The following is a 26,316-nucleotide window of genomic DNA, read 5'->3' on the forward strand; positions in this document are numbered from 1 at the left end:
TTCCTCTGCAAGTCCAGGAGGAGAGCGCAGTGCTAGGCACGGGGGAACGCCTTGTGCTAATTGATTATGGACCTGGCCTAAGACTTGTAAAGGGAAGGAAGGGATTCAGAGCCCCGGAAGCCTCGAGCGCCCTGAGGCACAAGCGGGAGGGCGGTTCCTGCTCGGATGCCAACCCTGCAGAGGACACCCCGGGTCCGAGCGGATGGAGCTTTTGTCCGTCTTCTCTCCTGCCCGGAACCAGAGCGGGAGCGCTCGGAGGAGCTACCTGGTACAGCCCTCGGGGGGGGGGGGGGGGGGCAGACTGCCCGGGACCAGGGCGCTTCGGGGACGCCAGACGGAGAAATGGGGCCGGTCTGAACAAGAAGCTCCGTTCGGGCTCGTTCCTCGCCTCCGTCCTAGAGATCCGCAAAGGAGGAGGGACGTGGGATTCCCGGGGCGAGGAGAGCTGGGCCTGAGCCCGGACTAGACTACTCGACCCTAGCGTGAAAGAGGCCAACACTCCCCGGCGTCAGCCTCGGCACATGAGGCCAATGGGAGACTGGCGAGGGGGGCTATCTGACCTCTGTTAGGTACGCTGCTCCCACCCACGCACCTGCCACCCCGGAATCCGGCGGCCTTCAGAGCCTGGAGACTGGAGCGGGGAGCAGGGGAGGGCAGTGCGCAGAGGGGTGGCCGAACATGTTCACTGGCTCCACCACCAGACCTCACAAGGGGCAGCCCTGAGCATTGAAGATACGGAACACGCGCAAAAACCGAACGTCTGGCGTCGCTCGCCCAAGAGATGGGCCGTGACAGTACGCACAGGTTTCAAGTCAGGCTTGGGTCGCAGATCACGTGTGCCAGCCTGGGCGTGGCTGCGTGGGAACTAATACGGACGATCCTGGATGGCCAGTTCGCTTCCTCCTACCCCAGGACTACTCGGGGCTGTACGACTGGGCGGGGCGTGCGCGTAGGCCTGAGCATGCGTGCAAGCTGACGTTGACCTCGTGGCCGCCCTCTAGGGAAAAGAACCTGTCAGTCCTGCTGCTGCGTGCGATGGAGCATCGTCAGACTGCCGAGAGGAGGCCGAGGCCCACCTGCGGAGGCGGGAGGTGAGCCGACCCGGGGGCCTCGGGGGAGCTCGGCCGGTGCTGAGTGGAGCCTGACCTCTCCCCTCCCCCACAGCGAGCTGCCAGATCCCCCCTTCCCCCAGCAGCTTCTCCGGCCCCTCCCCCAGCTCCGCTGCGGCTCGCGCTGACGGTCCCCCCTCGGTTTTGTCTGACTGTTGATGCCTCTTGCCCACACGGGGTCTCTGTCAGACGCCTGTAGCTTCGCTGTGTCCTCGGCGCTTAGAGCAGTTCTTGGTGTGTCCAGTGGGGGCCTGACCGAGTGACCACAGTGCGCGAGCGCCCCCTCCCTGCGTCCCTAGGCGGGTCCTGGAATCCTGCTCCTCCCCCCTTTTCCTCCGAGGATTCTGCGTGGGTCTCCCGGGAGCCCCCGCAGGGATCCGATGAGGCCGGTCCCTCTCTGCGCCCTGCCAGCTCCTGGAACACCTCTCATTGGGACCGAAGGCGTGGGCCCGCCCTTTGCCCTCCAGAGCGGGAGCGTAGCGGAACGGGGAGGGGTGGGGGTGGGGGGTCCAGCTCCTGCTTCTTCCTCAGCTCTGCCGCCTTCCCCTCTCCCTCCCCCTGGGGGCCAAGTTCAATGTGCCGGGGCGCCTCCTGCGCCTTCATTGTGGGCTGTTCCAAGCCATCCCCAAAGCGCCCCGCCGGGGCCCGAGCTCCGCCCTTGTCCGGCCCCGCCGGAAGGGAGTTGGTGCCTTCTGACTATTCTGACCTAGCATTGGGGTGGGCTGACGGCGGGCAGTGAGGCGCGGGGACAGGCCCGGGACCCTTGGAGCCCGAAAGCCGGCATTCCTCTGTTAAACGCCCACCGCAGCCCCTGCAGTGGCTGCATCCTGGGCCTGGGCTTGGTGCCGAATCTGCTTAGAAACAGTGACCTCTAGAGGGCCCCCGAGGTACTGCGTTCCGCCGCTCCCCCATCCTTATTCTGGAAGGACTGCCAGACCTGGCATGGGGAGGAACCTGGAGCCTGCCTGGGGACCCCCCCAGAAGGACCCCCATCTCGCTCGCGGCCCTTATTCCGCCGCCTGAGATTGGAAAGGGAGATGCCAGCCCCCATGATGCACAGGGGTGGAAGCGGCCCCTCCCTCCACAGCCACCTGCTATCGGGCCACCACAAACTGCTTCTTCCAGGAATGTTCTTTTCCTGCTTCTGGATCGAGCGGAGTTTGAGTCTTCCCTTGTTGGGGGAGACCCTGCTGCGAGCGGGGCTGCTTCTCCAGCACCGGCATCCATAGAGCAGAAGTGAAGCGTTGGTCACATGGGCCGAGTGACGTCTGAGGCACGTTTGCACCCAGAACCTCCATCCACCGCACGGCGTTCCCGACGGCTCAGGCGTGAGCCCACAGTGAGCGATCAGCAGCCATTTCTTGTGTTGTCTTCGAGGCTCTCCTGGGAAAGGAAGTCCTGAGCCGCCGGCATCACCGACTCCTCTTTCCTGGCTTCTTACAATGGCCTCATTCTGTAGCGTCTTCTGTCCCCTTCAGGAAAGGCTGGCCCGGAAGGACTTGTGGAGGCCCCTCCTGCTTGCTGTGCCGCCTGCAGAGGCTGCAGAGAAACCCTAGTGAAGAGGAGAAGTCGGGATGGGATCAAGTGCCCATGTGGTGACTGACCCGGAAGGACCCGCCTCTGACTGCCACCTGACGATCTTACAGGCGCTGCCTCATGGTGGGGGGTGAAAAGAGAGGCAGGTGCCAGCGCCTGCCCTCGAGGAGCTCAATCTAATGAGTAGAAAACAAGCCCACAGATATGTACAAACAAGCTATTGACAAGTCAGGAGGACGTAATGAAGAGGAAGAGAAGTCCAGCCATTATGGAGAGCCAGAGACAGTCTGGAGCTTGGGATGGCGAAGGCCAATGAAGCGAGGAATAGGCAATATCCTGCCTTTTAAAATGTGCTAATTAAAACTCGATTCAGACTTAGAAAGGACTGCAGGTTGGAAAGGCTTGAAGGGTCCAGTTGAAGTTTGTGCTTTGTCCTAGCCTGGATAGGGAGCCCTGGAGATTCAACAAGAGCTTCACAAGGTCAGACTCGTGCTGTAGGAAGATGTTTTGTGAGCTTGTGCTGGAGGGAGCCCAAAGACGAATGGCTCCCCATTGGGCTGCTGCATAATCCACGCCCCTTGAAGATAGCCTCCTGACTATGGTAGTGTCCACAAACTGGGAGAAGGGGAGAAAGAATTGAAAGAGGAGAGAGAACACATACATGCATATTTTTTAAGCTGGAGATGTAGGAGAAGGAAGAGTCGAGAATGAATCCAAGATTATAAATTGGGCCAATGGAAGAACGATGGTACCCCGAATGGAAATAGTAAGTTTAGAGAAGAGGAAAGACTTGGGAGAAGAAGATAGAGTTCCATTTTGCACGTGCTACCTTTGAGCTGCCTAAGGGACATCCAGTTCAAGTTGTCCAGTGGGCAGTGGGTGACATGGGACCAGGACTGAGGAAGGAACTGACCAGCTTATCATCTACATAAAAGGGATTATTTAAACCAGGAGGCCTGATAGAATCATCAGAAGGATGTAGAAAGAGGAGTGGAAGACCCCAGACAGATTTGGGGGCCTCAAGAAAGCTGGAGATGACTGATGGTCTGGTCAAAGAGGAGGAGAGACATGGAAGGCCAGCCAAGAGAAAGTAAAATCAGACCACAATGGGAGGGAAGGAAGGCACCATGTTGTGTGGCTAGCATTGTAAAAAGATGAAAGATACTCTGTTTTCTAACCCATACTTTTTGATTCTCAAATCAGAAGCTCCAGAATTTCCCTCCAGGACTAACACCATCAGAAACTTCTCCTTGGAATGAGCCTGGTACCATTTGGGGAGAATCACTCCAAAGAAGGACAGGGTTCCTCAGTCTTTATACTTCTGCCATCTCCCTCATGGCCTATTGATTCTCCAGCCTCTCATCCCTCCCCCTTTGTCTTCAGCTCCTGACATTTGTGAACCGTCCATCCAGCCCTGCCTTTCCAGGCTTATACTCCAGCTACACCGGCCTATTCAATCTTCCCCTCCAGTGACCGCCCAGCTCCACCCTCCTTGTCTTGACACAGGCTCTTCCTTGTGCCCAGGGTGCTACCTGCCTTCTATGCTTCTCAGAATCCTTTTGCTCCCTTCTAGGTTCGGCTTGGATGATACTTTGGAAAGAGGCTTTTGGTGATCACCACGCATTACTTCCCTCCCCACTTATTACTTTGCAGAGATGCCGCATTTGCCTGTCTGTCCCTGTCGTGTTTCCCACATTGATGTGAGCCCTGTAAGGATCGAAACAACTTTCTTTTTGTCCTTCTGTGGCTTCACTGGTGTAGGGAACTTCCTTGCATGCTTGTTCCTTCCAGCAATACAAATAAACATTTGGCTGGTCACTCAGGCTTGGGGGGTTAATGATTCTTGGGGCACTGAGGCAGGATTGACCCACGCAGAGTTCTCCAAGATGGGCCTTCTGTCGGCTACACCACGATGTCCTTCGTTTTGCCTAAAGGAGGTCCTTATCCTGGTCAGTAAGTTCATTCCAGCGATCTCTGCAGGAGCCCTGAGATCTCCAGCTCTGAGATCTCCAGTCAGCTTGGTGCCAGGGGCAAGCACCTGGTGGGAGCAGAGAGGCATTGGGGTAGGGAGAAGAGAGAATGCTGGGCAACAGGGAGGGCAGCAAGGATGGGTCAGTTGGTGCTGCCCCAGATCTACTGAGGGACAGTGAGTAGATTTCTTTGCCTGGCACTGAATTAAGAATTAAGGGGCAGCTGGGTAACTCAGTGGATGGAGAGCCAGGCCTAGAGATGGGAGGTCCTGGGTTCAAATCTGGTTTCAGACACTTCCCAGCTGTATGACCCTGGGCAAGTCACTTGACCCCCATTGCCTAGCCCTTACCACTCTTCTGCCTTGGAGCCAATACATAGTATCACTCATAGCAAGTATTTTCAGAAACATTTCTGGATAGCAGAGACCGAAAAATAAGAGAATGAAGACCAGGCCCTCTGGTGGGAAGCTTTCATAAGCTGAGTTAGTTACGAACCGATTATATTAGGCTACTCCAAGAAGTAGAATGAGAGTATGAGAGCCAGTTTAGGGGATAGTCGTGGGACTGTAGGGGAGTGAATGTCTGAAGAAGGCATCCATGACACAGGAACCAAGAGGGGGTTTTGGCTCGTGGAGAGGAGATAGAGAGGGTGCAAGGATGGTGTCCTAAGTTTAGCTCAGGAGACCAGGAAAGTGAGACTCTTAGGAAAGACAGCCAGGGGGTGCCACAGAGCTTTGGGCCTAGTCAGGAAACCTGATTTTTTTTTTTTCTAAAACCCTCACTTTCTGTCTTAAGCTCAATGAGGGTCAAGTGACTTGACACAGCTAGGAAGTGTCTGAGGCCAGATTGGAACCCAGAACCTCCCATCCCTGGGCCTGGCTCTCTCCATCCACTGAGCCACCCAGCTGCCCCCAGCAAACCTGATTTCAAACCCCACTGCCAACAGTGACTAGCCGTGTGACCTTGAGCAAGTCTCTTAACCTATGCCACCTCTGTTTCTTCAGCTGTAAAATGGGCATCATCATCTCATAGGGTTATTATGAGGATTAAATGAGATGATCTTTGTAAAGTGCTCAGCCCAGTGCCTGGCACATAGCAGACATTCTCTAAACGCCCGTAACCGGGTGCCGTGGTCAGAAATGATGCCTTGGAGGGGAAATGGAGGGTGGACAGTTCAGTGCAAAGGATGGGAAGCTGCCTACGGGCCTGGCACCTGGGATGTGAAGGACTTGGGGGTTTGGCCCGCAGTAACGTCAAGGTCCCCAGCTTCGAGTCGGCGGATTCCGTTCTCTTCCCCTTGTTGGTAGCTGAGACTTTTGTCTTGGAATAATCACCTCGTTGTGAACAGTCTTTGCAAAGTGCTTTATAGACATTCTCTGAGGCAGCTGGGTGGGGCCCTGGGTAAGTCACTAGGCCGCTGCCTGCCTCAGTTTCCAGGATCGTTGTGAGGATCAAATAAGATGGTATTTCTAAATCACCTTCAAGCCTTTAAATGTGATACAAATGCTAACGTTACCATTATCTAAGTGCCTTCATCCTCTGTGCCAGGCAGTGTGCACGCTAAGCACGGGGCGCAAAAAGACCAAAGAGGCCTGCCCTGGACGAGCTCCCAAGCTAACGTGGAGGTGCCTACAGAACCTAGTCAGTTGTGAGAGGGCGGAAACGGGTGTGAGGAGCAGTGAATGGATTGACATGGGCGTGGGGAAGGGCCCTGATGAACACCGAGGCTTTATTGACAGACCCATCTTCCTAAATGGTCCTATTGCTGTGATTCCTTTAGCTGACCTTAACTTCCACCATTCTTACGTTCTCCTGCGCTTCCTAAGCCTCCTCTTCGCTGGGCCCTCCCATCCCTCTGCCTCTTGGTTCTTTCCCGGGCCAGCACTCCTACACGGATACTCTCCCCTCTTTTCCTTGATGCCTCACTGAGTGGGCTCAACTCCCCTCCTCCTGTCACTGGTCCTACCTTGCCAAACTCCAGCCTTGGATTGCTCCCACTATCTACAGTTTTCCGTGCTCTTTCATGGAGCTGGAGAAAGTCACACCCGGGACAATCGAGTTCACTACAAATCTGGGTTGGATGATCTTCACTGGGCCCTTACCAACAAGGCAATGTTTTTATGCTTCCCTGCTCAGCACGGTGGTCGATCCAAAGCTTTTCATTGTTCCTCCAGGCTCCCTTTTCTTCCTTTCCTTCCACCCTGGGACCTGAGGACATTCCATAAGAGCTCCAGGTCCTCCCCTCTTCCTCTTCTCACATCACTGAGATGCTGTTTCTACTCTCTCCTTCACAACCCTGTTTCATATGAAGATATGCCCCCCTCCCCAAGGCAAAAACGCTTCCTTGTGGATCTTCAAACCCACGTTTCCCACAAGATTGCCCCTTCTCCAATCATCTCCACTTCCCTATTCTCTAAGCTCCAATTTCTCCCTGCCTAGCTTCCCTGCTGCTTATGAACACAACCCCATCCTCCCCTTCCTTAAAATGCCTTCATTTTCTTGTACTAGTGCAGTCCTCTATCTGTCCTCCTCTTCCCAGCCAAATTTCCTCAGAAAACTAGTCAGGGCCTCCTTCGTTGTCTTATTTCACGTCAGTCTGATCTCTGACCTCATCATCCACCTAAAACTATCCCAAAGTGACCAGCAGCCTCTTATTTGCAAAATGGAATGGATTTTGTTTTTCAGTCTTCGACATGCAGATCTCCCTCTTTTGGATTCTCTCTTCTCTGGATTTTTAGGACCCTGAAGGCTAAGCATACACCTCCCTGCTGGATGATGAAGGAGAGGATCAGTGCCCACCAAATTGAGACTGCCTTCCACACTGCAAGCTGAAGGAGATCCTTCCCAAGTGTTCTGAATTCTCTCATCCTCAGAAGATTCTGCCTATTCGTGTATTTTCACAATAAATCAATCTTGTTTCAACTCTTTAAGTCTCTTTTCCTTGAAGGGTAACTTATTTGTTTATGAAAAGTATTTCCATTTTTTCTCAGTTACATGTAAAAACAATTTTTAATGTTCTTTTTCTTATAATTTTTGAGTTCCCAAATCCTTCCTTCCCTCCTTGAGAAGGCAAACACTTGGATGTAGATTATACACGTGCCGTCATGCAAAACATTTTCATAATATCCATGTCCCAAAAGAAAACAGAGCAAAAAGTGGAAAAACACAAGAAAAAGCTTTAAAAGTAGGCACTGATCTGCATTCAAGCTCCATTCTTTTTTACTGAAATTGGATAGCATTTGCTGCCATTGAGTACTTTGGAATCATCTTGGATCCTTGTATTGCTGAGAAGAGCCAAGTCATTCCCAGCTGAGATCATCTTATACTCCAGTTAATAGTGTAAAATGATCTTGCTCTGCTCCCTCTTTCCATCAGTTCATAGAAGTCTTCTCAAGTTTTTCTGAATCCATCTTGTTCATTTATTATACTACAATAATATTCCATCACAAGTATATATCACAACTGGTTCGGCCATTCTCCAACTGATGGCCATCCCTTTAATTTCCAATTCTTTGCCACCACAAAAACAGCTGCTATCAATATTTTGGTATGTATCGGTCCTTTTCTTCTTTTTTATTTCTGGGATACACACCTACCAGTGATGTTGCTAGGTCAAAGGATATGTACGGTTTTATAATCCACCAAGAGTGCATTAATCTCCCAATCTTCCCCCAACTCATCCAACATTAGTGTTTTCTTTCTCCGTCATGTTAGTCAATCTGAATAGTGTGCAGTAGTACCGCAGAGTTGTTTCAATAAGTATTTTCCTAGTCAACAGTGATTTAAACTTTTTTTTTCCATTTATATATATAGCTAGCTTTGGGTTTTTCCTTTTGAAAACTGCCTCTTCATATCCTTTCCTCCTTTATCAACAGAGAATGACTTGTATTCATGTACATTTTTAAAGGGGCTTTTGTGTTAGAAACTCGCATCCTGGCATTTAATTTCCAAATACTTTTTTGTATAGTCACATTGGATTGTCACAACAAGCCTGAGATGACGGCAGGGCCAGCTTTCGCCTTATATTTCAGAATCGGGGCCATGAGCTCATTCATGAAGGCTGAGACTAGAATTCAAACTATGTGTCTGAGCAGGCTCTGACCACAGCACTCGATGGCCTTTCTGCATTGCACCCACAACCCTCTCCTCAAATCCTTTTGTAGTTTTATTCTTTCAATTTTGCCGGTCTCGTGCCAGCTTCCTGCCCTTCTGTGTTGGCCAAACTGGACATGATCCCATGGTCGTGCTTGGCAAATTTCACCTGGTAAGCTGAGAAATCGGTTTGTTCCTTTCAGGGGTCATATGGCCATTTTCAGTGGCGTACCCCGCTTTCTTTTCTGTTCAGATGCATATATAGCACCCCATTTGTTATATAAATATATACTAAATTATATATATAAAATCCAATTGTTATTTATATTGTTGAGTGATTTGGGAAGGGGGAGAACCTGGAAGCATCAATGGCAAGTGAGGAACAGCCCAACTTCCCAGCCTCAACCAGTGAACCAAGGAAAGTGACTGAAGGTGGAGCCAGTAGTTGAAGGGGATCAGCAGGGAAGTTGTGTCAGTGGGAGCTGGTAGATGGAAGGAGGAAGAGAGGAGTAGAGTTCCGATGAAGGAAGATCTGCTGCCAATGGCACAGGCATTCCAGAGGGTAGAGTAGAAGGGCTTGGTGGAGTTGGGATGACACGGGTGGGAGGCTTGAGGGGGATGGGAAGGAGGAGGCAGAGGAGTAGGGTCAGATCTCTTGTTTTTCTGAATAAAAGTCATTTATGAAATGCTTCCTTGTGCCTATTCCAGTGCTGAGGAAGCTACAAACATCCAGGGCATGTAAATACAAAAGTAAAGGCATTTCCTGTGCTCCTGGAGCTTGTCTTCCAAAAGAGAATGGTAGACAGAGAGGGGTCTTTTCGATGGACAAATTATTGAGCTGGGGACAGCCAGGTGGCTCAGTGGACATAGAGCCAGGCCTGTTTTCTAGAGGAACTGAGCTCCAATCTGGCCTCAGACACTTCCTAGCTGTGTGACCCTGTGCAAGTCACAAACCCAGTTGTCCAGCCCTTACTGCTCTTCTACCTTAGAACTGATCCTTAGGTCACTTCTAAAATAGTAAGAATAAAAACATTGTGGGGCCTCAAGAAATAGGTTGACATCGCATCCTCCGGGTACAGGAGGAGATCTCATTGGCTCTTGATTCTTGTTAGCCAAACTGGAGGAGGAAAGGGAAAGTTTGGGGTTCAAAAGGAAGCCAAAGAATGAGTAGGAAGGCCATGTTGAGTGGCAATGCTTGGGGGTTTTCCTGAACCAGTGATCCAGGAGAGTCAACCCCAGAGAAGAGTGCAGAGCTTCAGGGAGCTGAGGCCATGACCAGAATTCACTCTGCCACGTGGCTTCAGGCTTCTCTGCTGGGCTGAAATGGCTCCCACCAAGGTTACCAGTGACCTCTCCTTTTCCAAAACATTTGGGGGCCCCATAAAGGCTTGCCATTAGAATTAACTGGTAGGCCAATATTGTTTGATAGCACGTACATCATGCTGCTAGAATTTTCTGGATCCTTGCTGATGAAAGCAGGAACAAGGCAGCACGGGGTATAGTCACACAGGTAAACTACAGTTTACCTACTTATAAATGGGACATACCCCATCAGCAGGTGATAGTCTCACCGTTCCACAAATGAGAGAGAGAGAGAGTCTCTCCTACTGAACAAAATGACCCAGATTTGGGGGAGGATCAGGGAGGTCATGAAGGCCAGTTTACAAAGCATTTTTGGGTAAAATCGGAGTAAAGCACATAGATGGGGAAAGGCCCAGTTCTAGCCAAAGAAAAAGGATGCTCCAACTTTACAAAGGCCTTCAGCATAGCTATTACACCAACCAACCCCCCCAATCATATCTTTTTGTTATCAGGTAGTTAATTCACATTTGTTAAGCTTCTGTTTTGTGCCTTATTAGACTGAATAAAGGGAAGTGTGTGAGTTTCTGAAACTATTCAAAGACTTTTAAGGGCTTTTTTCTTTTTGCAACCTTAAAATGATTGGGGAAAGGGAGGTATGAAAGGAGATGTTCTGTATATTTACATAATAGAAATAGAGCATGAAGCGGAGTCAGGCATATTCTCTAAAAAATTTAATTTCTAAAATCATTATTCCCTTGCCACCATATAAAATCAGTTACTAATGCAGAATACATAGGAACCTGGAGTGTAAGATCTGTGAACCAGGGTAAGCTGGATGTGGTCAATTAGATGGAAAGAGTCAATATTTACCTCCTCATTGTCAGTGAACTTAAATGGACAGGAATGGGTGGATTTAATTCCAGTGATCGTTAATATATTACTGTGGGAAAGGAAACCATAAAAGAAATGGAGTAGCCTTCATAGTCAATAAAAGGGTGAGAAAAGGATAATCTCAAAAATGACAATGAGATATGTTCAAACTGTAAGGGTTAAAAATTAAGGTTGGACTAAATAAATGAGAATGTGGTCGCCAAAATGAATATATCTCAAGTCAAATGACTTTTTAGCAGTATTTATTTATAAAATAGGGGGAAAGTGAAAGTAGAGAAAGAGGGTAAAGAGGGTATCTCTCCTATCACACTAGATAATTACTCCAGCCTGGTTCGAACTAGGCAGGACTCATTAAACCTCCACCGGAGGACTATGGATTGGAGGGGCTGATGGTGAATAAAGCAAGAGTTCTAGCCCCAAGGCCTCCTCCAAGACAGGGAGCCTCCCCCAAGCTAGTCCTTCTAAGAGCCAGGAAAGGAGTCAGCCTTTTTCACTCACGTAGGTGGTAGTCCAAAGAGAAGGTTCAACACCAGTCTTTAGATCCTTCACAAGAGCTCCAACTCTGAGAAACTTCTTGCAAAATCTCCACTTACTTATAGGAAGTTGCAACTGCTTTTAAAGATCCTTCTTTGTGTCACTTCCTGTGCCTTCCTCCATTTTACATGGACCAATTTTCTTAGGAACGCCATGGGGGAAGTCCATAGTTGTCACCCACTTTAGGAATGTGGGTTGAGGACCCCACACACACACTAAATGTAAAGTGGGGGTGTATAGGCTTCTGGTGATTACATCTAAAAGTGGGCTAGGGAGAGCTAATCTCACATCCACTCCACATTACAATAATGTAAATCTGTACTTCCGTCACTGATGCCAAAGAGATGAAAGCTGATCACATCTATGCCGGCTTCTAGAAACAATACCAAAAAGATGTGCCATTCATTGGAAGAGATTGTAGTGCCAAAGTAGGAAATATCACTGGAATGACGGGCAAATGTGGCCTCTAAGTATAAAATTAGTCTAGTGCAACTTCGTGAGGATAACATGCTGGTCTGGTTGGTTCACTCTGATCAGAGTGATGATCTGTTCTGCAAGCAAAGGGAGAAGAGCTTTAGCCGACGCTGAAACCAGGAGCCTCTTTCCGCAAGCTTTGGGCAAGTATGGAAAGCCATCGGCCCATTGTTGGGCCTGGATATGTCCCTCCTCACCGAAGATCTATGGCGAGTAAAGCAGCATGGCGGCCCGCACCCAACCCAACTCCAAGAACAGCAAGCAGCAGGAAGGTCTTCTTCCATAGGAAATGTGAAGAAATGGAAGAGCGACAGAAAGGGAAAGGCGAGAGATGAGAAAATCCAGGCACAAATGGCGATACAAGACAAAAAAGGTCAGGACTTCTCTGAAGAGATCAAGATACAGAACATGAGACGGTCGCATGTTCCGGGCATGGAGAGCCTCGAGATGGGAGGTCTCCCGCCGGCTTCGCCAGCTATAGGGGCCCCCACGGGAGTCCTATATTATTTATCTGTGGGTAATAACCTGAGATGGAGAAGGGAGACTAAGGAAATGGGAGAATAATACAGACTCGAAACACGAACTCCGAGGAAATATGAGGAATAAGAGAATAGGTGGGGAGTACCAATTCCTTAATACTTCCTATAGACAAGGGAGTCTGAGCATTAATAGGAAGTATGGGGGCGACAGCGTCAGGAGGAAAGCAGGAAAAGATAGGACAGAGAACTCTGAGGATCCAGAGAAGTAAAAAGAAAGAGAATTCCCGCTTGACCCCCGTATTTATTGGAGGTTTTAGGAATGTGGATTGGGAGGAGATCAATGGTAACATGGCAAAGGTCTTAGCATTGGTTGAATTGACAATGACAAGATCAAAGAGGAGGCCATTAATCCAACCCCACTTTGTAAATGAATGTACTCAAGGCACAGTGGCAGTCAAGGCCCAGCCCATGCATTTGCCTGCCCTATGCTAGTCCTTTGGACTGTCCCTTTCCAAACCACGAACATTAAGAGGTCTGCCCATGTGTTTGGTAAATGCATATACAGGATACAATATCAGTACATCGACCACACTTCCTGGCTGCTAACATCCTGGGATGCTACACCTGCCACGCTTCCGCCTAGGACCCACGCACAGCCCTGCCTTGAGGAAGGTGGGGCTTAGACAGCAATCCGCCCCCATAGAGGACCTCTCAAAACGGGAATGAACCTTCCTTTCCCGCTGGGGCTCCTCTCATGCCAGCTGGCTGAAGCCTTCTCTCTGGCGCCCCACGAGCTCCCCATCGCCCCTGAGTCTGGCGAGTGTCCGGTGGCCTCCCTATTTCCGGGGCGCCGTCCGGCCCCACCCTTCATTTCCAGGACGGCCGGCGTAGCTTTTTCCCCAAGGAAGGAGGCGGCGAGGAGAGAGCCAGAAACCCCAAGTCTGTCACGGGTTCGGAGAGGAGTGGCCTCACGCGGGGGCTCCCACGATCCCTGGCAGCGCCAGTGCTGGGGTCAGGCTCCGGCCGGGAGCCTCCAGGCTTCCTAAGGGGACCTGAAGGTCCCAGGAGAAGCCCCGACCCGGGAAGGCGCTTCCTGCCCTCCACAGCTCCCACTCAGCCACCCTGGGCTGCCCGGCAGTCTCCGGCGCCCGCACTGGGGTTCTCAGGGCCTTGGGAGAAGGGAGGGGGAGAGGGGGGGGGCGGGAGAGAGGGGGGGGGCGGGGGGAGGGCCCAGGCCTCGGGCAGGGGGGCGGTGGGGGGCCAGAGCAGCCGCAGGGCTGAGCTCTCCCTTTTCCTCCCAGCGCCTGGACCTCTCTGCCTTCTGCCTCAGGAGCCAAAATTCTCCGGCCTGCCGGGAGCCAGGTAGGTGTGAGCGAGGCCTCCTGCCCCTCCCCGCCCCCCCCCCCCATCTGAGCCCCGGGCTGCCGGGAGCCGCCCCCCACCCCAGTGACGTCCCGGAGGCTTCTCTGGGTTCGAGTTATTGTCTGGCTCCCCTCCCATTCCAGCTCTGCCAGCAGCCGGCCTAGTGGGCTCCCCAGCCCGCCCAGCCCGCCCAGCCCAGCCGCGTCGAGGACCAGAGCCTGCAGCCAGAGAGCATGGCCGCCGGGACCCAGAGCGCCCCCTCCCGGGTGAGTGCAGCCCCCACCCCCACCCCGGGCCGCACGCGGGGCCTTGGGGGCTGCAGGGGAAGGAATGAAGGCAGCCCGCAGTCTAATGGGGGCAGTGTAGACGGGAGCCGCCGGGGGAAGGGCCAGTCCCACCCTCCGAGGGTGAGGGGCGAGCACGCTCCCGTGGGGGGGGGGGGGGTGGAGGCGGCTGTTTCTGTTCCCTCTTTTCTGTTGTGTCTGACTCTCCGGGAGGCCGGACTGCAGCCCATTTTACAGGTGAGAAAACTGAAGCCGGCCAGAGCTCCTGGGCCACCAAGGGCGTTATTTGGTGTAGAGGAGGCTCTGTGTGACCGCCCGGCCAGAGGAGGGAGCCCTTCCCCGCTCGGGGTGGCGAATGCTGGGCCCCGACGCGCCCCTGGAGGGCTAAGAAGCTTCAGGCTTTCAGGAAGGCCTCGGGCAGTCCGGGGAGCGTCCCCCCCATCGGCCCCCTGCGGGGCGGGCTGGTGCCGGCCTGGGCTGTCCCGTTGCCTCAGTTTCCAGCTGCCTGGGGGAGCCCTCAGGGCCCCCTCCCCCTTCCCGCCTGGGGCCCGGATCCCCGCCGACAGGGGTGCCTAGGGTTTGCCCGGCCAATCCCGGGAGGGGCCCGTTTTACAAAAGGGGAGCCTGAGGCCGAGCTGAAGTGACTTGCCCAGGGTCACACCGCCCTCAGACAGGAAGTAACTAACCCGTCAGTTAGCTAAGCCTGCCCGGTGCGGGCCGACGGGATCAGGACTCTAAGCCCAGGGGACTGGCTTTCTGCTAGGCCCCGCTGCGTCTCCGCCGGTGAGAAGGAGAGCAGGACCAGCCAATGGGAGGATGGCCGGAGGGCTCCTCAGAGGGTTCCCGGGAGGACTGCCAGCTCTGGTCGCGGGCAGAGAGGGCGGGGGCGGGGCCAGGAGCCTGGCGGGGATGAGGGGGAGGAGCCAGCGAGGACGCAGAGGGTCCTGGGAATGGCGGAAGGGAGGGGGCACGAGGGCAGCCGGCCAGCCCTCTCCCACGGACAAGTGAAGGCGAGGGAGGAGCGTGGCATGTGCGCCGGGGACTCTGGCCCTCCAGAAGAACCCCCCAATCGTGCCAAAACCCGGGACTGGAACCGGGATGCCCGGCGGCCAGACCCGCGGAAGCTGCCCTTCCCCAGAGGAGCTGCTGCCCCCAGAACATTCCTCCAGCTGTCAAAAACCATGTCTTCAAGGACATTCTTTTCCTACTTCCGGCCTGAGCCGAGCTGGAGCCTCCCCCCTCTTGAGGGGGGCCCCTGCCCTCGGGAGGTGATAGGAAGCCCCAGGAGGTGGGAGCAGAGGAGAAGAGGCCAGTCCTTTCTGCTGTGCAGAGGACTTTACGAATAGTATCTCTTTGATCCTCCCTGGGAGCCGTTACTGCTTTTTTACAGGTAAGGAAACTGAGGCAAACAGGTTCAACTGCTCACAGCTAGTCATTTTCTGAGGCTGAAGTTGAACGTGGCTCTTTGTGCATCTAGACCCAGCGAGAATCTTTTTGTCCTCACTGCCCCCATCTGAACTCCTACAAGAAAGTAGAATGTTCTCCCTTAGAAAGTGATTGAGACCCTCCTCCAGGCTGGGCTGGCTCAGGGGACTAAAGACTGGCTGGGGCCTCCCCATCTCCCACAGCCACAAAGGAGTCCACACATGCCCAGAGGCCAGCGGGGGCTTCAGTGAGCTGAGGCTGGTGGTAGAGCTCCGGCAGTGATCCGAAAAGATGGTCATTAAATCAGTCTGAGGACAGGCGACCACAGAAGACGGAAAAGGGGTGCCGGGTCAGACACTGAGGACATAAAATGGGAGAGAAAACCCACAAAGGCACTCACTAAACACTGGTTCTGCGAGGATCCTCACTCGCCACGCATCAAAATATTCTCTTCATCACCAAATTTGGCCGTCTTTTCTCAGTCTGCAAACTAACTGACCCGTGTGCTTCGTTCAGCCCAGCAGACCACCCTCTCTGGCGGAACCTCACTCTTTGGCTGTTATCCATCAGTCACAGCCCCTTAGTGCCTTGACTCTTAATCCCCAATATTCTGGAGATCCTGTTTTTGGTCATAAACTGTCAACTGCCTTATTTATGAATTAGCAAAATCCCCAACCTCTGTTAATGAAATGTGACGTTGTGACCACAGGAAGGAGCCCTCCTTTCCCCACCAGAGTTACTCTGAAATGAATATATTCCATTAATAAGTGAAAGCAATCGGTCATACAGTAAGTCTGTAAGATACTGAGGCTAAGACGCATCCTCCACAGTGTAACCCAGGCCCTCGGTACAACAATGGGCAACTCTTCTTTGCTTGACTGGAAATTGAACCTCAGACAAGTCAGTTCAGGGTGGATTGGGATGACTCAAGAATCTTCATGCTTTCATCTAGATAAGACAAGTTCAGTTCATTCAGAAATCAAGTAGATCATTCCCTTTTTTTGTTCTCTTCTTACTACTCACTGGTCATGTTTTCCCCCCAGAATGCATAGTACTTGCCATCTCACAAATTCTTCATAGAATCATCTTAACAGAGCACTTATTTTTGTTAGCCCTTACCTTCTGTCTTAGAATCAATACTAAGTATTGGTTCCAAGGCAAGAGTGGTAAGGTCTAGCCAATGGGGGTTAAGCGTTTTGCCCAGGACATTTCTGAGGTCATATTTGAACCCAGGACCTCTGTTCTCTAGGCCTGGCTCTCTATCCACTGAACTACCCAGCCGCCCCTTCCATTTGAATCTTAATGACTGTGGTTTCCAGTTCTAGCTCTGACACTCTTAGAAGTTATGAGTTTAGGGTAAAGCCCTCCTGTGAGTTGATATGGGTTGGATTAGATGAATTCTGAAGGTTCAGCTCTTAAATCCTGTGACATTTGCTGGTTTAGGAGTGGATGACCTTCAAGGATGTGGCTGTGGACTTCACCCGGGAGGAGTGGCGCCTCTTGGACCATTCTCAGAAGGAGCTGTACAGGGAGGTCATGCTGGAGAATGTGCAGAATCTACTCTCTGTGGGTAAGGGCCATTTCCTCTCATAATTCAATTTGACATCAAGGGAATATCTTCATTCCATGCCCAATGTGCAGCATTTGGAGCTTGTATCAGTTATTAAAGAAAAGAAAAGTGCTGATCTCTGCACAGGGTTCTCCTGCTGCCTGGTTTTCCCATAAAAGTTCTTTGAATTTCGTGATGGGAAGCTGGAATTTTCCTTTTTTGCTCCGGAAGTTCTCTCCTTCCTATTTTAGGTAATTTCAGGTCAAAACTCAAACCAGTGTAACAGAATCTCAGACTTGGAGCTTGTGAATTTTTAAATCTCCATCTTGTTTGGTCTAGCACCCAAAATTGTGCACACCCACACTACACGGGCATGTGCTAGTCAATGACAAATCAGAAATAACTAACTGCCCACCTGGGCTGTCCTAAGCCAAGCTTGAGCCACCATTGGCATTTGTGAGGCACAGGAAGTGAGGTAGGGAACAGCCTCGGGAATTTGCTCACTTCCTGTGGACAGAGTTAGGTGGGAGTGGGTGCTAGGAGCTCGAGCAGAGAGGAGGCCGGCAGACAGCTTTCCTTCAGATCGGTCACATGAGTCAAGGACTGATTCTACCTTTTACCTTGGCCTTCGGGCCTAATCTCCCTCTGGCTCGGCCAGAAGGTTGAGTTAACCTTTTTCCCTTTCCTCCTCTCTCACTCCCTGTCCTTTCTCCCATTGTGATTAAACCACCATAAACTCCCATTCTGACTTGAGTGTTTCATTTAGGAATTTCATAAGTAAATTCCTTGGCGACCACAAATTAATATTATAACAACCTTTAAAGGTGATTTTCACCATAACAAGCTAATCTCAAAGGTCAGCTAGTCTAACCTCTAATCGCCCCGAATTTTGTTTGCAAAATCTCTGTTAATACCCAGGTAGCTTTTTCTTGCAGGTGGCCATTGAAGAGGCCTCTCTACCTGCTAAGGCAGCCCTTTCCTCTTTGGGATGAGTGTAGACTTTAGAAAGGTCTTCTTACTAAGAAGTATAAATTGGTAGCTCACTGCCCCTAATCCAGCTTAGCTAGCCACTTCATTTGTTTTCCTCCTTCATCCTTCTCTCAAATTCCAGCCCAGATGATGAAAAAGGAAAGGAAAGGAATAAGCATTTATGTATACCTGTTCTATGTCCCCAAGTGAGCATATTTATTTTTTTTTATAATTATAAATTATGTAATCATGTATAATTATTATCATGTGGTTTTACAACATGCCAGTGAGGTTAGTACTCTTATGCTCATGTCATAGTTGAGGAAACTGAGGCAAACAGGTGTGTGCCCCCCCCCCTGCCCCCGGGCACCCAGCTACCATGTATCTGTGACTGGTTTGAACTTGTTTTCCTAACTCCAGATTCAGACCCCTTACCCCTGTACTACCAGCTACCCCTGATTTCCAAATAATAGAAGCTGTGGAATGTGCCCACCTTCTATGACAGAGGTAGAAAAAGATGGAATTTTCTGATTTCAAATGGCTGCATGATCTGTGCTCCACTCCAAAGGTCCCCACAGTGAATAACATGGAAACCATCCTTGAGGCTTCCTGGGAACTATCCTGTGGGCCTTGCTTGTCCCCTTTCTCTAAAGGGAACTAAATTTTCTATTTCTCTCTTTCCTCATCCCTTCCTTCCTTCTTTCATCTGCCCAGGGCTGCCAGTTCCTAGAGAAGATTTGATCTCCAGTTTTCTGCAAGGAGAAGCACCATGGCTGCTAGAGCCAAAAAGCCCAAGGAGCTCCTGTCCAGGTGAGTGAGAGGAAAGCAGGTACAAAGAGCCGTTATCACAGAAGGCTTCTATGTATCATAGTAAAGGGAGTGCTAGACCTGAGGGCAGGAAGACCTGACTCGGAAGTCATTTTCAGACACATTTCAGTCATGGGATCCTGGGCAAGTAACTGAACCTCTGAGCCCGAGCTTCCCCATCTGTACTAAAGGGAGAAAGGGGTCAGGCTCCATGGCTTTCCACTTCCCTTTCAATGATAAAGCTATGATCCTCTAAGAAGTCCTTGTTGGGAACTTTGGAGCATGAAACTCCTGAAAGCATCCAGAAAAGGCTGAAGCCATCCAGTATGAACTCTTTCCTAGGTTTATTCAAGCTAGCAAACATTTATGAAGCTCCTACTATGTGCCAGACCCTGTGGGCAGCCCTAGGAATACAGAGAAAGGCAAGGAACAAGTCCTGCTCTCAGGGAGTTCCCCATCTATTAGGGAAGACAACATGTAAACAGCTATATACAACCCACCATATCCAGGATAATTGGAGCTAATCTACAGAGGGAAGACCCCAGGGCTAAGGAGGACTGGAGAAGACTTAGTATGGAATGAGGAGTTTTAGAGGGGACTTGAAGGAAGCCAGATGAGCATCATCAGCCTTAGAGGCGGCCAGAGAAATCCCAGGGCGGGTCAGGAGATGGAGTGTCCTGGTCAAGGGCAATAGTATTTCATCACAATCATATACCACAACTTATTCAGCCATTCCCCAATTTCCAGTTCTTTGCCACCACAAAATGAGCTGCTATAAATATTTTTGACAAGTTGGTCCTTTTCCCGTATCTCTGATCACTTTGGGATCTAGACCCAGTAGTTGTATTACTGGGCCAAAGGGTATGCAAAGTTTTACAGCCCTGTGGACTTGGTTCCAAATTGTTCTCCAGAATGGTTGAATCAGCTCCCAACTCCACCAGCTGTGCATTCGTGACTCAATTTTCCTACATCCTCTCCAACATTTATAATTTTCCTTTTATGTCATATTAGTCAGTCTGAGAGGTGATAACCGCAGAGTTCTTTTAATTTAATCAATAGTGATTTGGAACATTTTTATGTGACTAAAGATATTTTTAAATATTAAGGATAGTTTTAGTTTTTTCATATGAGAATTTCCTGTTCATATCATTTGACGATTTGTCAATTGGGAGATGCTTTGGGTTCTTATAAATTTGAGCCACAGTTCTCTATATTTAATAAATGAGGCCTTTGTCAGAGACACTTGCCATAAAAATCTTTTTCTTGTTCATTCCTTTCGGCCATGTTTGATTCTTCCTGGCCCATTTAGGGTTTTCTTGGCCAAGATTCCAGAATGGTTTGCCATTTCCCTCCCCAGGTCATTTTATAGATGAAAAAACTGAGGCAAAAAGGATTAAGTGATTTGCCCACGGTCACCCAGCCAATAAGTGGCTGAGGCTAGAGTTGAACTCAGAATGTTGAGTCTTCCCGACTTTAGACCTGGGACTCTATCCCTCTACCATCTAACTACTCCTTGTCTTGATTTTTTTTAAACTATGTTTATATACAAAACATTCTTTCTTTGGAAAGACCTCTACCAACATAGCATTTTTTCTACCACGGCACACTGGCTGCACTCTCACAGAATCTCTGTGGAATGATTAACCTATATTGTGAAATGGATCCTTTGAAAATGCAAATAATAAAATGTCTTTCATCTTTCATATTAAAGAGGACCAGTGACATCACTTGTATATGAATTGGATTTAAGTGAGGCAGAGTCATTGGAGTCCAGAGACAATACAAAAGGCAAGATGACTGGTATAGGCCCAAAAGGCAATGGAAAACCTTGGCCTCTTTGAAGTCTGACCAAGCTCTAAGTAGTCCACAGGGCCTTCTTCAGCTGTCTTCACGAATATTGGAACAAATCACACAAATTATCCTTGTCTGCTCATTCCACTAGGGAAAGTCTTTACATGCCTGGGTTAGACTACCTCACTGAGGGATTGCCCTCAAGTTGGTTTAGCCTGCCTGCCAAGACACTTTTATATAGCTTCTTGAAGCCACAGGGGAAATCTGGTTGGTGTGGATGAGCTGAAAAGGGCTTGGCAAGTCTTCACACCAGAGGTGTTATTCTTCCCTGAACACCCCAAATAGAAGAATAGTAACAAACAGAAGATAAGTTACAATCAGAAAGTGACCGTTATACTGCAGTGAGAGAAGCAGTTTATGGTCCCTTTTCATAGAATGTGTGTGATGGTCCATTCAAGAAGGTTTATAATGCTTATGCCTAGTGATCATACTTTTGAAAGAACTTAACCATCTGCACCCAGAAAAATGCAACATTTATAACTTCTTAATGTGGTTTTTATAGCACTAATGAGATGAGATTACAAGGTGGCCTTGGAATGAGACAACCCCTACGGGACAGGCTACAGAAATGCAATGAGTAGATGTGCATGCCTGGGACCATCCACTGAGCATAAATTTATACGCTTACGTCAAAATTTTATGGTGGTGTGGAAACAATTTGAGGACAGGTTGAGAAACCAAAATAATGATATAATGAGAATAGATCAGGATTTGATATAATCTGCATGAATACCAAAATCATTTTTATATCTAATCATGATGGTTTGGAATCACTGCACAAAGAAACCTGTTTTGGCTCAAACATGTACATGCTTGTTGTCCCAAGTGAAAAATATATTGAGATCCAAAGGTTTCATGAACCACTAAATGGCATGTGCTAGAAGCACTAAATGATGTTAGAAGACCAATAATAGAACCTACTGTTCACTTACTGACAGAAGGATGATGGACTCAAGATAGAGAATGAGACATTAAAAAGAAATGGATAATGGCTATCCCAAAAAGTAAAGTGTCCACATCGAATCTATCAGATGTTAGAAAATTTAAAAAATCAGTTTTGCCATTCATAAATGGTCCTAGAAAAGGTAGAGGAAAAAATGAGATTCAAAGAGATCACCAGGTAAGTACATTATGCTTCAAGATATGATAGGTAATGAAATAATTTGAGCAGTATATATGTAGTACATGGCATAGTATCTTTGGATATGAATAGAAAAGAAGAAAACTTGCCTTTACTCCTGAAAATTATTACATAATAGTTAAATTATTGCATGACAATTATAGTCTACTATTTCTCAGCTTAGCTTATGAAATTTGCCAAGAATGATCATGTCAGAGTAAATACAAACTGATCAATACAGAACAACAGAAAGTTATCTGAGATTAACAAAATTATAAGTATAATCAACAGCAGGCATTTAAAGGAAAGATAGAAAGTACAATGGAAAAAGACCATCTAGTATTATAGACAGAGCATACACAGTCACAGGGTTTGAAATCTAGTCTCAGTTGCAAAGAAGTTGGTCAGGTCAATCAGCTATTCTGAACTCTTGGCCTGAGTTATGAGATATGAGAATTTATGTGAGATAAGAGAATCATGATAATGAAAATGCTGGGCCTGTGACAGGTTTCTTGTGAAGATCCAGTGTTACTGGATGTAAAACTTTCTAAAGTAAATCATCTTCAAGATGTATCCAATGGCATTTCCAAAGATTGATTCTGCCAGTTTAAGTTTGAAAACTTTTCTCTTTGGGGAAGTAGAATGTAAATTAGTTCTATCAAAGGAAAGAATATATATTTACGTGCTTATATTTTTCTGTGTTTATATGATTGATTATTTTGTTTTCCTCAGGTGCAGAGACTAGGTTTCAAGTGAATGAGTTGAGCACAAAGCTGAGCATTTTTGCAGATGAATCTGGCCAGGAAAAATTCATGAGTGACTTCAGTTTGAGAGAAACCTGTGATTCTGATATCAATGTAGATGAAAATCCAAAGAGTGACTGTGAATTTGATGAAACTAGAAAGACATTCAAACAGTGTTCAGGTCTAAATCATGACAAGAAAATAAACTCAGGGAATGACTCTTTCCAGGATATGGAAGATAGCAAATGCAGTACTGAACAGATAGAGCTATTTCAGTCCCATGAAAAGCCTCCTGAAATGTACATGTATCAAGGTAATCTACAGGAAAAGTCCTCTCAAGGCAGTTCAGACCTCATCAGATACCAAAAGAAGTTTACTGGAAAAATGCTTCATAAAAATAATAAAGGGGGGATGGCCTTTAGCCAAAACTCTAAGCTCATTACTCATCAGAAAATTCACACTAGAAAGGAGTCTTCTGGACATAATGAATGTGGAGCAACCTCTCTTCCTTACCGTCCTAGATTTCATACTAGAAAGAAAGCATATGCATGTAATCAGTGTGGGAAAGCATTTGCTTGGAACTCCGATCTTATTCGACATCAGAAGATTCATACTGGAGAGAAGTCTTATAAATGTAATGACTGTGGAAAGGCTTTCTCCTTCAGATCACTCCTTATTAGCCATCAGAGAATCCACACTGGAGAGAAACCTTTTGGATGCAATCAGTGTGGAAAGGTTTTCTCACAGAAAGCCAGTCTTGTTTTACATCAGAGAATCCACACTGGGGAGAGACCCTATAAATGTAATCAATGTGAAAAGGCTTTCAGAAAGAGCTCCAGTCTTGGTAAACATCAAAGAATCCATACTGGAGAGAAACCTTATGAATGTAATCAATGTGGAAAGGCTTTTAGTCAGAGCTCCAATCTTGTTGCACATCAAAGAATCCACACTGGAGAGAAACCTTTTCAATGCAATCGATGTGGAAAAGCATTCAGATACAGCTCCAGTCTTGTTTCACATGAGAGATTCCACACTGGAGAGAAACCTTTTGGATGTAATCATTGTGGAAAGGCTTTTCAGTGTAACTCCCATCTTGTGGAACATCAAAGAACTCACACTGGAGAGAAGCCTTATAAATGTAAGCAGTGTGTAAAAGCTTTCACAAAACACTCAAGTCTTATTAAACATCAGAGAATCCACACTGGAAAGAAACATTTTGAATGTAAACAATGTGGAAAGGTTTTTAGATGCCATTCCCGTCTTATTGATCATGAGAAAATCCACACTGGAGAGAAACCTTATAAATGTAATCAATGTGGAAAGGCTTTTACACAGAGTTCCAATCTTGCTGTACATCAAAGAACTCACACTGGAGAAACGCCTTTTGAATGTCAACAATGTGAAAAGTCTTTCAGATACAGCTCCAGTCTTGCTAAACATCAGAGAATCCACACTGGGGAGAAGCCTTATAAATGTAATCATTGTGGAAAGACTTTCAGAATCAATTCTAGTCTTTCTGCCCATCAGAGGATCCACACTGGAGAGAAACCTTATAAATGTAACCAATGTGGAAAGGCTTTCAGAATTAGCTCCAGTCTTGGTAAACATCAAAGAATCCACACTGGGGAGAAAATTTTTGAATGTAATCAATGTGGAAAAGTTTTCACACAGAATTCCCATTTTGCTACCCATCAGAGAATCCACACTGGGGAGAAACCTTATGAATGTAAAGAGTGTGGAAAGGCTTTCAGATCCAGTGCTAGTCTTACTGATCATGAGAAAATTCACAATAAGGAGAAACTTTATGAATGTAATCACTGTAGGAAGGTTTTCACAAAGAGTTCCACCCTTATTGTACATCAGAGAATCCACACTGGAGAGAAACCTTATGAATGTAAGCAATGTGGAAAGGCTTTCACACAGAAGAACCATCTTGCTGTACATCAGAGAATCCACACTGGAGAGAAACCTTATAAATGTAATCAATGTGAAAAGGCTTTCACAATCAGTTGCAGTCTTGCTAAACATCAGAGAATCCATACTGGAGAAAAGCCTTATGAATGTGATCAGTGTGGAAAGGCCTTTACACAGAAGGCCAATTTTGCAAAACATCAGAGAGTTCACACTGGAGAGAAACCTTTTGAATGTAATCAATGTACAATGGCTTTCACAAAGATCTCTGCTCTTACTGCACATCAAAGAATCCACACTGGAGAGAAACCTTATGAATGTAAGCAATGTGGAAAGGGTTTCACAAAGAGCTACAGTCTTGCTGCACATGGGAGAATTCACACTGTAGGAAAACCTCGTGGGGGTCATGAATAAGGCCAAGCTTTAGTTACCATTCATTGCTTGTTTAACAGAAGAGAATTCACACTTGGGACTATGATCAATGTGGTAAAGCCTTCAGGCTACATCATCTCTATTTCCCATCCAAGAATTCATATTAGATTGAATCTTATCACTGTCATGAAAGAGGAAAGACATTCAAATATTTAGAACTTTTTCAGTATTAGAAAATTCATTCTGAGGAGCAACTTCATGAGGACTCCATTTAGGAAAGCTTTCAGCCAGAAATCATCTGTTACTTTACATCAAAGGATCCATAGTAGAGAGAAGCCTTATGAATGTGCTCAAGGGGAATGTGATTCTGGAGGAGGATGATCAGTAGACAACAATATGCACATTTGAATGAGGATGTATAAAAGCACTGATTGTGGGGAGGGCTTCACATAGGAGCTCATACCTGTCTGTACATTGGAGAAATCATGCTGGTTATGAAACTTATGTATCTACTTAACAAAAGAAGACCTTTTATTGCATTCTTCATGAAACCTCCCAAAATAGGAGACCTCATTAAAAGTCACCCCAATTTTGGGGGCAGTGTGGTAGCTCGGTGGATTTAGAGACAGGAGGTCCTGAGTTCAAATTTTCCCTTAGATACTTTCTAGCTGTGTGACCCTGTGCAGGTCTCTTAACCCCCATTCCCTAGCCCTTAATGCTTTTCTGCCTTGGAACCAATACACAGTATTAGTTCTAAGATGGAAAGTAAAAGGCTTAAAAAAGAAAAAGCAGGGCAGCTGGGTAGCTCAGTGGATTGAGGGCCAGGCCTAGTGATGGGAGGTCCTAGGTTCAAATCTGGCCTCAGACACTTCCTAGCTGTGTGACCTTGGGCAAGTCACTTAACCCCCAATGCCTAGCCCTTACCACTCTTCTGCCTTGGAACCAATACACAGTATTGATTCCAAGACGGAAGGTAAGGGTTTAAAAAAATAAAAAAGAAAACATTCTACTCTGTGCATAAAATTCTATAAATATTATTAATTTTTCTCTTAAAATCCTAATGCCATTACACTTAAATATTGCATGACATTCATGTACTCTTTAATTTCTTCACCTATTCCCCAATTAATTGGTACTCATTTTGTTTCCTCTCGTTTGTTGATACAAGAAGTCTTTGTGTAAATATTTTGGTAACTGTTGGATATTTATTTCTGTAATGCTTTCCCTAAGAAACTAGGTGGCCCAGTGGATGAAGCACTGTGCTTGGAGCCACAAGACCCGAGTTCCCATTTTGTTTCTGGCACTCACTAGCTGTATATCTTTGAGCAAATCTTGTAACCTGTTCTTGCCTGAGTTTCCTTATCTTTTGAAAGGGGGTATTAAGAGCCCCTACCTCCTAGGGTTTATGTGGGGATTAAATAAGATACTATTTGTAAAATGCTTCGCAAACATTTAATCACCATGGAAATGCTAGTTATTTTTGTGATCATCATTCCTTGGATCAGAAATCTTATAAAGTCAGTGGTCTAAAACAAA

General features: G+C 47.8%; 1 protein-coding gene across 3 annotated transcripts; it reads left to right on the plus strand.

Annotated features, from left to right (window-relative positions):
• The first annotated feature begins 285 nt into the window (after window positions 1–285).
• LOC103103403 (zinc finger protein 665-like) lies at window positions 286–26,316 on the plus strand. 3 transcript variants are annotated; one of them, XM_056825742.1, is made up of 6 exons: window positions 286–1,091; window positions 13,689–13,749; window positions 13,893–14,015; window positions 16,902–17,028; window positions 18,691–18,786; window positions 22,487–26,316. In XM_056825742.1, exons 3-6 carry the CDS (start codon window positions 13,983–13,985, stop codon window positions 24,820–24,822), a joined length of 2,592 nt encoding a protein of 863 aa, XP_056681720.1. In that variant the 5' UTR covers window positions 286–1,091; window positions 13,689–13,749; window positions 13,893–13,982; the 3' UTR covers window positions 24,823–26,316. The 3 variants fall into 3 exon arrangements, 1 of the variants encoding a protein (XP_056681720.1); XR_001622681.2 differs by lacking the exons at window positions 13,689–13,749; window positions 13,893–14,015; window positions 16,902–17,028; window positions 18,691–18,786; window positions 22,487–26,316 and adding an exon at window positions 7,301–7,540 and having other exon boundaries at window positions 594–1,091; XR_008918209.1 differs by lacking the exons at window positions 13,689–13,749; window positions 13,893–14,015; window positions 16,902–17,028; window positions 18,691–18,786; window positions 22,487–26,316 and adding an exon at window positions 7,354–7,540 and having other exon boundaries at window positions 594–1,091.

This window comes from Monodelphis domestica, chromosome 4, assembly GCF_027887165.1.
Source record: "Monodelphis domestica isolate mMonDom1 chromosome 4, mMonDom1.pri, whole genome shotgun sequence".
NCBI lineage: Eukaryota > Metazoa > Chordata > Mammalia > Didelphimorphia > Didelphidae > Monodelphis > Monodelphis domestica.

What these genes read in the sequence shown, in the direction of transcription:
- LOC103103403 (XM_056825742.1), top strand. Translation starts at nt 13,983, where the DNA reads ATGGCCGCCGGGACCCAGAGCGCCCCCTCCCGG. An exon ending in CCCAGAGCGCCCCCTCCCGG is followed by an intron (nt 14,016 to 16,901) that starts GTGAGTGCAGCC and finishes TTGCTGGTTTAG; the next exon opens with GAGTGGATGACCTTCAAGGA. An exon ending in CCCAAGGAGCTCCTGTCCAG is followed by an intron (nt 18,787 to 22,486) that starts GTGAGTGAGAGG and finishes TGTTTTCCTCAG; the next exon opens with GTGCAGAGACTAGGTTTCAA.